Source organism: Gavialis gangeticus, unplaced genomic scaffold (assembly GCF_001723915.1).
Source record: "Gavialis gangeticus isolate Ggan-Ray unplaced genomic scaffold, GavGan_comp1, whole genome shotgun sequence".
NCBI classification, from domain to species: domain Eukaryota; kingdom Metazoa; phylum Chordata; order Crocodylia; family Gavialidae; genus Gavialis; species Gavialis gangeticus.
The window spans coordinates 14351640-14364375 of record NW_017729011.1 but is presented as its reverse complement, the minus strand read 5'-3'; the positions used below and the strand labels follow the sequence as shown (position 1 = coordinate 14364375).

At 46.1% G+C, this 12736-nt stretch overlaps 1 protein-coding gene across 1 annotated transcript in view; it reads left to right on the top strand.

Moving 5' to 3' along the window:
* URM1 (ubiquitin related modifier 1) overlaps positions 1–11814 on the top strand; it is a 33586-nt gene extending 21772 nt beyond the window's left edge. Inside the window, exons 3-5 of the mRNA XM_019510559.1 lie at positions 7386–7467; positions 8475–8523; positions 9293–11814. Coding sequence (XP_019366104.1) covers positions 7386–7467; positions 8475–8523; positions 9293–9361 — 200 coding nt within the window. The 3' untranslated portion in view covers positions 9362–11814. The remainder of the gene's footprint in view (positions 1–7385; positions 7468–8474; positions 8524–9292) is intronic.
* Positions 11815–12736: the final 922 nt, after the last annotated feature.

The following is a 12736-nucleotide window of genomic DNA, read 5'->3' as shown; positions in this document are numbered from 1 at the left end:
CCATTCCCTCAGTCTTCCCTCGTATTCCTCAGCCCACTCACCATTTTTGTTGCCCTTTTCTGGACTTGTTCCAATTTGTCAGCAGCCTTTCTGTAGTGGGGGGCCCAACACTGAACACAGTACTCCAGATGTGGCCTCACCCGTGCTGAATAGAGGGGAATAATCATTTCACTTGACCTGCTGACAGCGCACCTACCAGTGCAGACCAGTATGCCATTAGCCTTCTTGGCAACAAGGGTGCACTGCTAGCTCATTTTCAGCTTATTGTACACTGTAACCTCCAGGTCCTTTTCTGCAGAGCTGCTGCCCAGCCAATCAGCCCCCAGCCTATACTGGTGCATGGGATTATTCCATCCTAAGTGCAGGACTTTGCATTTGTCCTTGTTGAACCTCATGAGATTTCTTGTGGCCCAATCCTCCAATTTGTCTATGTCACTCTGAATCCTAGCCCTACTTTCCAGTGTATCTACTACTTCCCCCAGCTTGGTGTCATCTGCAGACTGGCTGAGGGTGCACTCCATCCAATCTTCCAGGTTGTTGATGAAGGCCTTGAACAAAACTGGCCCCAGGACCAACCCTTGGGGCACTCGACTTAACAGCTGAGCTATAACTAGACATCAAGCCATTGATTACTAGTCTCTGAGCCCAGTGCTAGGTCTGAGTACTCCTTTCTATTTGTACAAGAGCTAGGAGAAGATGCCATGATCCAAATGATCTTTGACTGACAAGACTTAAGAACCATCTGAATGAAGATCTCAGGACCCAGGTCCTCCATCCTTGATAACAAAAGCATCATACAAGATCATAGGATTTGGTCTCTTTTTTTTTTTTTCCCTGTGGGCAAGAGGTAATGGGAGAAGTGCTATGAAGACCCTCTTTCTTCTGATTAAGAGGTGAAAGAGTTTCCAAATCTACCATTTCCAACCACATAAATATATCTAGAAGAAGCCAGATCCCAGGAAGGAGCTGGTGAGGCCCCAGGTTCTGGATTCTTTTTTTTTCTGACCATAATAGTCAAAAAATCCTTTTGTTTGTGCAGAATTTAACTTGAAGCCTTTTCCTATTAAACATTAGAAAAGGTTTACTAACACTAGTGGAAACTGATTCCAGCTTTTTGGCCCTGGTTTCTGCTCATTTGCCCAGGTTGAACCCTTTTACCTAGAAGCCATCCCAAGTCTTCTACTGCAGCTTGTGATACCCCAGCATCTGCCTGGAGGTGGGGTTCAATTTATATCTCAAATAAGGACTGGATCCCTTTGTTCCATTTTTCTAGAAGGTCCTTTCATAATGAATGCCCTTTGTTACAATTCTCGAGACCTATTTTCATTACAACTTGGTGATATGGACAAACCTTTCACCTTGCTGACTGGTGTGTTTTGGGAGTATTTTTAATATCCATTTGAAAAATAAGCCCCTTACCAAGGCAAAGGGGTTGTGAATTCTCTTCCCATCTAGGCAGAAGGAATAATGGAAGAGGCGTGGCGAGGAAGGGGCTTTGTCATGGTTACAGGCCTGTGGCTGAGAATGTGGGCGGGATGGAGCTTGTCCAGAGCTAGTGACCTCAGCAAATTGGAGCTCAGCCGTGGTCAGTATGATAAATGATCTTATTCTGGGTCAAAGAAAAGGTACCCCACAGGGAGGTGTCCGGGAGGCGGCCTGAGAAACCCGTCTGTGCTGTCACACCACTGACCCCTCAGTGACCAGCCCTGCATATATCTTATTTATTACAAACCAGAAGGGAATTTTCCAGTGACTAGGCCTTAATAAGGTTCCCCTGTTTTCCTGAAATAAACTTGTTGTTCCACAGGCAAGACCGGAATATTATTGGAAATACATCCTGTGGATATCTAGTAGGTCCGCACATCAGTTTGTGTGCATGGATTTTAATGTGGAGAGATACAGAGATGTGTGTGTGTATTCTGCCCGTGTGTGTCAATCTGCCAGTGACCGACACAGCTTCTCTCTTAGTAGAGAGCTGCCTTTTCACACTGGCTAATATTATGGTATTATAAAATCTGTGGGAGGGTGTTTGGGCTCCTGTGTGTTTACCAGCTTGATGAGATTTTTGCAATGAAAACCTGGCTTGGTGTTTTTTATTCCAGGCACCTGTCTGCCATGCCGGTTTTCTCTCTGCACACAGTGAGTGTGCTCTCTGCTGAGTTATCACTGATGATCTGTCAGGCCCAGGAGGTTTTATTGAGCTGCGAAAGATCTATGGGTTTTAGCTATGGTTTTGAGGGTGCAGATGAGCCCAGGCACTTGTACCAGGCAGCACTAAGATGGAGTCCTAGATTGGTTTCTCTTAAAGAGGAAGCTCTATAGATTCTTTGTTGAAGATGAGCGAGATATCGTGGAAGATCAGACCTCGGAGGGTTTGTAAAAAGACTGGAAACTGCAGATCTTTCAGCTGCAACTTACATATTCAGGAATATTAATAGGACAGCCAGCATGAGATAAAAATGAGCTACAGTTTTTGCATCTTGTTCATGTGCATGACAGGGCAGTGGCTTTGGGCCGCTGCTAACATGTTTGGTTTTCCTGAGCTGGCCGTTCAACTGTGTGTGTTGTTTTGCTTGTGCTCTTTGGCTTTGAGCTCCCATGTTATACACTCAAACCAAACCCTGGATTTGCAACCCTGGATGCAGAAATCGTCTCTGTCCACAGAACAGAGACTGAGTTACACCATCATTGTACTTCAACTCCAGATGCAGGGACCAGACCCCCCCCTCCACTTCAGTTAGAGGGTCATTCTGTTTTCATGGCCCATTTACTCTCTTACACTAGTGAAAGCCAGTTAGTACTGAATATGGGTTTGCAGTGTAGATTTTTGTCCGCTGCAGACTGAGACTGCTGAAGTGATTATATTGAGGCCATGTAACTTAGCTTATTACTGAAGTGACCAGGATTTGGACTTATGACTAAAAGGAGAAAAGCTGTGTCCTATTACCCATCTTCTGAGCACTGCAGTCCCCTGCCTTTTAAAACATTACTCATTCTGTAATTTTGAGAAAACAGCATAGAGAGGCTGACTGAGGGGATCTCGGTCTCAGAAAGGACAGCAAACATTGTGCAACTGTATTTTTGTGAATACTTTCCATAGAATCATAGAATAGTAGGACTGGAAGGGACCTGTAAGATCATCAAGTTGGGTCTTCTGCCATGGGCAGGAGGTAATAGGGCTCAAACAAGCTCAACAAGGTGCTTTTGCTGGGTGATATTTGATCACCTCTCCCAAGAAACATAGATAAAATATTAAATTAGTCTCCCAATGATAAGTGTACTTATCATGGCAATGGAGATGAGGCTGCAGCCCGCTTAAATGGTTTTCCTTCCCATTTAGCATTTCTGCAGAGCCATAAGTTTATGTGGTACTATGCAGACAAAAGAGATCACTAACCTAAGGAACCTGAAGTACAGGTTATGCTGCACAGATGTCTGTATAACAAAAAGAAGGTGCTAGGGAAAGAGGAGGGTCACAGCAGAGAGAGCAGCAGGTGTGCTTGAGTAGCTCGCATTGTTAATTATTATTTGGGTCATGATAGGACTCCATGTCCTGGATCAACACTTCTTTGTGCTAGAGAAGGGGTGTTGGACATATGGCCCGTGGGCCGGATTTGACCGTGGAGCCCTGCTATCCAGCACATGCTGCATGTGACTTACAGTGCTGGACTGGCCACGTGCAGTGCTGTGTACAGCTCCCTGCCGGCCCGGCTCTGTGCACTGGTTCTGAGGGAGTCTGGTTTGACCTGCAGCCCAGCCTGCTGAACCTTATCTGGCCCTATGGTGTTGGATTAGTTTGATGCTCCTGTGCTAGAGCACTGCACAGGCAGAACACAAAGATGGTTCCTACGCCCAAAACTGTACAATCTAAGTAGTCCTGTCCCACTCGCATTGTACTTGTGTGTATGCCAAATGGACCTGATTGCTTTGCCTGTTTCATAACTACTTACTGGCAGTTTTGCAGGAGACAAATGAATAACAGGACAGGTGCAAAATCCTGTGTTGGAAGACCAGCTAAAAGACATGAGGCTAAAGGTGGGATGCAGGGTAGGAGAAAGAGCTTGCATTATACCTTGGATTGGGGTGGCTATTCCAAGAATGGTGGTACATTGCATAGTTCTCTAATGTGTGCATGCCTCACTTCTGTGGCAGTGAATCAATGCTGATGTTGATACACATATTCCTCTAAGTATGGGTACAGTCATGTGGGCTGTCTAATACTAGACTGGTGTGAAGCTGGAAATAATACACTTACTGTGGAAGGGGGCTGGGGACGAAATCTTCCAGTACAGTCTCAAAGTAAGCTAGTGTCCTCCTCTCCAAGCTTCTGGGTGGCTGCCCTGTGTCCAGCTGGTGCTTGTGCCTAACTGATTGTAGTCCTGAAATGCCCCAGAGGCAAAGTCTGCTCTTGTGTCAAAGCAGACTTATGTACTGTGCACCTTGTGCTGTGCCTTGGTGCCAGTGTACAAATACAAAGCTGCCCTTGGCATGACTATGGTGGGGATGGTGTTCTCTCTTGCACTTTTCTCCCTCCTATAGCACTCCTGCATTTTTTACAACGTAGCTCTTATTTTGTAGTTAGAGAGGGCAAGAGCCATTTTGGCTGTCATTGGCTTTCTGCTGTAGCAGTGTTTTTCAGTGAAAAGCTGGCAAGCATGGTTCACTCTTGTCCTGGTGACCAGTTGACCGCTACTTTATGCCATCTGTATGGCACACTGTCCCTTTCCAGTGCATGATTCCAGGAAAGTGATCCCATTGGCAGAAAATCTCTCTCATGCTGCTCACTTAACTACACTATAGTTCAGTAAAAAGGAATTCCTGATCTGGGCCTGCCCAGTGACCTCATTGCAAAGCGAGCTGGTGCCAGGAAACAGATCTCCCTTTTGTGATCAACACTGCCCAGCTCCAGGAGGGTACTCTTTGACCAAGTAAAGCAGTGAGACTAGGATACTCTAGAAGAGGAAGTCTGCAACCTGGAGCCACTGAGGAACATGGGAAAGAGAGAAATGGAGAGAATCTCACAGGATTTTCATCTTCCAATAAAAGAACTAAACCCCTCTGTTGTAGGCAAGCAGATCTCCATTATTCATACCTGCTTATGTCAGGGTAGATTTTTGCCCTTCAGATAAGGAGAGATACCAATGTGACAGAAGCCAAAAAGAGGCAAGGCAGCAAGTAGTATGCATAGGCTTCCTCTAAAGAAATAAAGCCCTGTTTCAGGTTGTTCCCATAATATGCTGGCACAATGCACAGACTGAGTCATACCATTAAAATCACATTTTTTTTGTCAGTCACTGAACAGCGGTACAGAGAATAGGTTTTTAGCTCAGCCTGTAAAAGGGTTGTGAAAATATTTACAGTGACTTGGAATAGTTTACTGTACAGGGAGAGAAATGTGCAAATATGTCCCGCTATTCCTGTTGATTCAGCTAGAGGAGGTTCAGGCCCTGATATCTGATTGGTGGGGTTGTGCATTGGGAACTCTTCCTTGTGTCTTTTAAACAAATAATCTTTTGGGTCTTTCAAAGGGATGTTTAAAGGAGCCCTGGAAGAATAACTGATTGTGGATTCAGAATGATGAAGTGGTTTGTGGAACAGTGAAATATAGAGGCAAATGCAGGAGAACTCCACATTGTAATTTGTCAGCTTCTGCAAACCCTGTAACAGATTATTCTTTCCCTCTGTCGCTTCTCACCTCTCCAATAGGAAACTAACTGATGCTATCACTAAAGAAATTGTTTTTGCCTCACGAAGTAAAATTGATACTATAAAAACCCACCAGCAGTGTCTCCTCCTCCTTTCACATGAAGACAAATCCTTCCTGTCACCTACTGAAATAGAAAGATAAAGGCTAAGCTTTAATAAAGAAGCTATTCAAACAAAGCGTTGAGGGGGCGGGGTGGAGAGAACAGGGGGTCATTGCTGAAGGTGTGATGCTGAAAGATACTACAGATGTCCCAAGTGCAACCCCCATGGACAGTGTCTGCGTCCGTCTGTCCAGCCATTCAGGTATATAGTTGCCTGTGTCTTATGTACTATGTGGAGCTTAAATTTGTTCAAAAGCATATGTCAGTTCGGGTGCCTAATTTGAGACATCCTAGGTCTGGTTTGTCAGCAGTGCTGAGTGCTCACTCCTCCCACTGAACCCCCTTTGAGTAATGGGCATCTTGCTCTTCAGAAAGAAACCTTATGGATGTCTCAGTTTGAATGGCCCAAAAGCTAACACCCCAAATTCGTAGGCATATTTTAAAATATAGTCATATTTTTGACTGTCACATTGTTCTATATTGTCCATGTCTAATACAGTATAGGTTTCATTCTAACCTGTTTCTTAAATTATTTGAGAAAGGCATGAAAGAACTCCTATAGGGTAGGAAAATATCTGCCTGTCATATCAGAAGAGGAATATTTTGAAAAGGTTCAAGTGAAATCAGATCAGCCATTTATGTGATGGAGGGGGGGAAAAAACATGTTTCCCCATGAATTCCAGTCCATTTTCACACTTGCCTCGGATACTATCAATCAGCTTCCTTTGCACTATTGGTCTAGATGACTGCACTCATCTGCTGCGCAGTTACTTTGGTTTGGGTTCTAAACATTTAATATCAGCATCTAGAGGTTGACAGTTGTAACACTTTTATAATTTCACATTTGGGCACTTGATTGCTGATTTTTGTTTGTCCAGCTCTTGTTAAATGTGTACTTTAATGCATTAGCATTTGTCAGCATGGAACATAAAATATGCAAGATACATGATTTTGGAGAAAACATCTGGAATTTCCTGATGCGTGAATGCTTGAATTGACATGACTTTACATTGTGTTGCCTCTGGAGTTTTTGCATGTAATGAGGTCAGGTATGCATATGCATGCATATTTAACTGTCCATGGGCATGTGTAGACTTAAAAAAGAGGTGGCTGTTCATGGCAAATGCTGATCTACAGTAGATCTTGAGGATACCCTTTGCCATTCCCTGAAAGACCTTGCACCACAGCTACATCTTTTGAACAACAGGGCTGAAAGGATCTCCCTTGTCCCAAGGTGAACTCCCATGCCCTGTTTCTCTAATATCCTGCATCTAATGGCTAGAACTAGGCAGACCTTTGGTCTGAGCCAGTGCGGCAGTTCTCTTCCTGTGTTTTTAGCATGTTATCTCTGCTGACCTTGGGGAGGGCTAGAGCCCTGGGTTTGGACTCCTGTGAAATAGGAATGGATATTTGGTGCTAGCAAAGAATCGTCATCTTCTCGTTTGGCATCTCCATTACTGGATTTTTGCAACTGTGGATTCCCGTTCTGTGTAGTCTCAGCTAGTCTCTTTGCAGACAAATAGCTTCTTCATTCTGCCATCAGCTAGTCTATAAATTCTCCTCCTCTCTCCTTTTCAGGGGACATCAGAAACCTGCTAAAATGGATCAAACAAAATCTGTTGAAAGAGAGAACAGAATTATTTATTCAAGGGGACACTGTGTAAGTATGGATGCTAAGGACCGTCCTCATGAGTCTCTCTCTCTGCCAATTTCAACAGGAAGGTGCATGGTTCTTCTGCTAGTAGCATGAAGGAAGTTAGTATCTGTAGAATACAGGAGGTGCTAAAAAGGATGACAAAGAAGAGTGACTCCCAAATTTCAGCTCCTTCTAAACCTTAGCCTAACCCAGTTTCATAAAACAGTGCATCCTTCTTGCGTAACCCGCAGCACCAGTTGTCTAGATCTGGAGCATACACGTCCTCCTTCCCTTGTGTTGTTGCTTGGAGCCATGACGTTGTACATAGCTTCCCAAGGTAGACCCCTGCCGCTCCCCCATTTGCATCACTGGGCCTGAACCAGTTGCTCTCAGAAGCACCAACAAATAGATCTTCTGGGAAATGTATTTTATTTTTAAAATGGGGCCAATCTCATGGAAAAAGGCCAGGAGAATTGGAGCGCTGTGCAGGCAGCCCTTGGCTACAGGATGGAGGCTGGGGGTGTTTAGCATTCATCACAGATCTCTGTGAGCTGAAGCAGGTGCCAGGTCCCCTGGTAACAGGAGAGACAATGCAGGACACTGAAGATCAAAGAGGGGAAATCCCTCTGCCTGTAATCAGGGGCTCTGAGTTGATCCTGGGTGTTTACAGCCTTTAGCAGGGGCACTGCAATTGCTTTCCCTGGCTCTGCATCGACCTCTCTGTGCTCGATTGCAGTATGTGGATTTTAATTACCTGGCTTTCCTACATTGTCCTGAAATGTAGTCATCTCAGAGCCTTCTCAGGAATGGTGTATTTTGATTCAAATGAGCTCTGGGATCTCTCTTACCTCCCCTTTATTTGATCTAGAAAGGGCACTGCCTGTACCTATTTCCACCTCTGTGCTATGATTCCCTTTCCACATCAGCTTTACAGGCAGGTTGCCTGTGATCTGCTTTAGCAGCCAGTGTTGTTAACTCTTTGTGTAGCATTTTGCAATCCCATATCCTAACAACTTCTGTATGTTCTGCAGGCGACCAGGAATTTTGGTGCTCATCAATGATGCAGACTGGGAGCTAATGGTCTGTACTACTTCAGTTGTTTGTTCTTTATTGAGAATATTGCTCTGCCTGTTTTATGGTTGTTTTGGGGACCGCTATTGCAGATTCTTGCCCCGAGCTAAGCATGTTATATCCATGGGGGTTGGGGAGCCAGTTCTCTCTCCGTGTGCTGTACTGCTGTGGCTGTTTCAAAGCCCTGAGCTTTTGTTTAACCTGCTGAGACGCAACAACCAGTCAGTCCCCAAGAAGATCCCCCCACGTTCCCTGACCTCCAGCAATGAACTCTGCTGGGTTGGTCTCTCTATCCATGCTTGAGAGAACCCCTTAGCAGGCTACCAGATGGCTTTGCAGCCTTGGGCAGTTGTGTACCATATAATAAGATGGGTGCTTGAGAAATAAAGACTGCATCTCTTGCTTAAGATCAGGTTTGGATGTGCCAGAGTGGCTGAGGTAAAGCAAGCAGAGCGGGCCTGTGGAGGGGTTTGGCATGCTGGGCAAATTGGGTACCACCGTCACAGCTGCACAGTGTATCTAACTATTTGGCTGCCTCAGGCAACCAACCACCTGTTCTGCTGATACAATAGTCCTCCCTGAGCATGACCATTCTCCATGTTGGAGAACAGCAGCTCCTTGGTGTGCCTCCCCAGCTTTTCCTTATCTTAAGACGAAACCTCAGTCTTCCCCTTCTGTATACCAGTGCTCTGGCATCTTTTGTGAGGTTTTCTTTCCTTAGTTAGTCTTCATTTGGAAATGACCATTAAATCATTTCTTCTTTTTTCTTGGCCTGCAGGGTGAGCTGGATTACAAACTCCAGGACCAGGATAACGTGGTCTTCATCTCAACATTACATGGTGGTTAAATTCCTGGAAAATGTGAGGACATAAAACAAGAACCAGTGGGGCAAAACACCTGAGCTTCTTGAATTGTTCATGCCTAGTTTCCAAGTCATGTCAGCTCATTTACAGCGTGTTCTTAGTCATGTTAATAAAACCCATGCCAGTATGTGGCCCTGTGTGCACTTAAGTGGCAGCTTCCCTGTGGTTCTCCGGTAATCTGTCCTGATGCTGCAATCCTAAGGGATGAGAGAGCACCTACAGCCTTTGTTGACTTAATTTCTCATTCTCTGAAGGGGAAAATATAGTTTCTTGGAGTACGTGTGGGATGATGCCTCTATCCTGGAGGCAGAAGCTTGAGGGAATCATGGCTATACTTCAGGGCAAGGCTGTATAGACCTTGTTTTGACTGCAGTAGCTGCTGCTGTTTGTACTGTTCTCACTTGGTAGAGTGCCTTTTATACAAACTGTATCCCAAAATGCTTTTCAGAGTTAGTAGGCAAAGCTGAAAGGAAACGTGAAGTACAGAGAAGCAGGGAGATGATTTGGGGTGAAACTGCATGAGGTTGAGAGTTGATGGAAATGTACGCTGTGGGGGGTAGAAGGGGGCTGGCACTCATCTCCTTTGCCACTCTTCTTTGCAGAGTGTATGCGAGTCTGTTTCAATTCTGTAATGCACCTGAGCAAAAGGAGTGTAGAGCACTGCCAAATGAGAATGGAAGCCTTTTATACCTACTTTTCTTCATGTCTTCTGTGGCTGTTTGCATCAGTGCTTCAGAGCATAATAGGACTGCCTGGCAGGTCAGGTGCAGCAGAGTGCATTGCTGCTGAGATGGGAGGGAGAAGTGCAAGAACTAAAATGAATTGTTGGATAACAAATTCAGCTTTTAGTGTGTGTGTTTCTGTTCTGGGGATAGCTTCTGAAGAGCTGGAGACCCAGAGATTCTGCAGGGTGCCAGCCATCTGGGCTTTTTAATCTGAAAAGTAGCAGCTCTTTGCAGCAGGTCTTGATCAGTCTGTGCAAGTGAAGCAGAGTTGATACTCCCTGAAACGCAGCATCTTTCCCTTAACCATGTGTCTTTTGACCCTTCCCTCGAGAGGGACGCAGAGACGTCTCCAAGAGATCAGATGTTGGTGCAGCCAAAGTGCTATTGGTGCAGAAGCCTTAATGTTAGGACAAAGATGTCATTTGGTTTCTAGAACTATTGCTGAAAATGCAGACTGACCCAAATGGCCAGGAAGGCTGTTCTCCCAAAGGTCACGTTTAAAGCACTGGAGGAGTGTGAGAGGTGAAATTCCTGTATGTAAAACGAATGAGTGGCACCAACCAGAGTGTGGTAGTGAGAAGACTTCCCCCGTGCCTATCCCACTCATGATCTTTGCTAGCTGTTGCCTGCCAGTACAGCCTCTCTCTATTCTGGTACTGATTCTCCATATAATACAAGCGGTGGCCCCTACCGTGCTTGGAGCCCTCCTTAATTGTTTCAGGATAGTGGGTTTTCTTGAAGCAGAGGTGGCACTGATTTCAGCCAGCTACTGCATGTTTCCACCCCCCTGTGTCAACAGAGCTGACCATTGCTATTGTTCCTATCCTGGGTCTCCCTTGAACTGGTTGTGTAGCAGCTGTCATGCTGCAGTGGACTGCTGGCCTGTCAGGAAGGCTAGTCTGACACAGGCAATAAGTAGCCAATACATGAATCCTTCCCCGTGCTGCACCTAATGGATTAAGCATTTTGTATGGTAGGAAAGGAGTACAGAGACCAACTCCACTGCTGTGTGACCTGTAGTGCTCAGTTTGTCTGGTTTACCCTGAAGAACTAGAAATCCTATTGAATGGTGATGATTAGCTTGTTAATGTTCCTAAAGTGCTTTGAAGATGAAAAACATGAAGTGTTGCTGGTAATAAAATTAATATTGGGCCTCTTTGAAATCCAGGTGCAGTAGCTGAGCCTGGCTGCTGCAGCTGTGAATTACACAAGCCAAAGGCTCTTATTTGTTCTCAATTTACCTGCTATTAACTTTACTGAGTAACTCCCTTGCAGACAAAAAGTATAAAAAGGCTTGCAGATAAATCTGAGGACTAGCTGGAGAATAGCAAATTCCTGTTGTGCATGACTTAAAACAGACTTGAAATGAGGAAGGAAGATGTGCATTGATCTTCAGAGCCCCTTTCTGCCCTGATGTTCCTCATCTTAAACTGTATTCGTGCCTTTGGCTGGTCTTGTCTGTGTTTTGTTTTTATTTTTATTTTTCCCCCTGCTGTTTGCTCAGGGTAGGCTGAGTTTCTTTATTGGGAAGCCTTATTTCCCTTAAGGGTGCAGACAGGCCCAGACGGATTAGGTTCTGCTGTAGTAAAAGCTGCCAATCATGGTGAGCAAAGCTAGAAATATCAAGGTGAGGGAAACTGGGCATTGAGAGGGAAATGCAGCAAATTCCTGTATTAGCAGAAGTTTCTGAAATAAAAGGCTTTTTGAACATGCTTTGCCTCCAGCTTTGTCCTACATAGACTCTTGGTTCAATTTTGCTCCAGTCTGGTAATGTTTCCTTCCCCCTCCCCCTCCTGTGTTTCCTTGGTAGCTCCAGCACAGTTGCTTTTCTTTTGGAGTCCTTGTGCCTCTCTCATAAAACCTCCTGATTGTGGTTTAATGGGAGATGCTGACTTGTAATGGGAAGGATGGTTTCAGATCCAGGGAACTCTCTGCACTTGCTCCCTGATTTCTCCTCTCCCTCCACTTCAGTGGGAAGGAGAGAGACTAGGGCTGTAGAGCAGGGGTTAAGGACGCCTGGAGACTTGGCACAGCAGTAGAAGCAGGGTGCTGCCTGGGGGCCGAGGAATATTTCAGACCCACCTGCTGTCCTTGGGGCATCTTGGCCTGCTAGCAGCTGCCACTCTGTGCCTTCTAGAGGCCCTTGCTCCATTTCTGTTCTTTGCCTTTTTCCCTGGTCTGGGCATGCTCTAGTCCCACTTCCCTGGGAGGCTGCCCAGAAGCTCCCCGCATTCAGAGGGCTGGTAGATCAGGGCTGCTCTCTCCTTTGCCCAGGTAACAAAGGGCCTGGGGGAGCTCTAGCCCTGCTCACAGGCGTCAGTCCCCCAGGCGGTGGCAAGCATGGGCCTAGCCCCAGTCGCATCCTTCCCTGCACTTAGCTTAGGAGCCTGGTCCCCTCTCCAGGCCCCTGCCCTGCTCTCTTGTCCCTCACAGGCCGGCCCGGCCGCCTCGGGCTTGAGCCTGTCCCCGATGTCGGCTCCAGCCGGCCCTCGCAGCCTCTGGACACCGCAGCCTCGCGTGGGGCGGCCCCGCGATGGGGGGCGGGGGCTGCGGGAGCTTCCAGGAGGGCCCTATCCGGCCTCTGCTTTGCCGGACACCCCCGCCACGCGGGCCGCGGGGGGAGTAGCCGGAGCA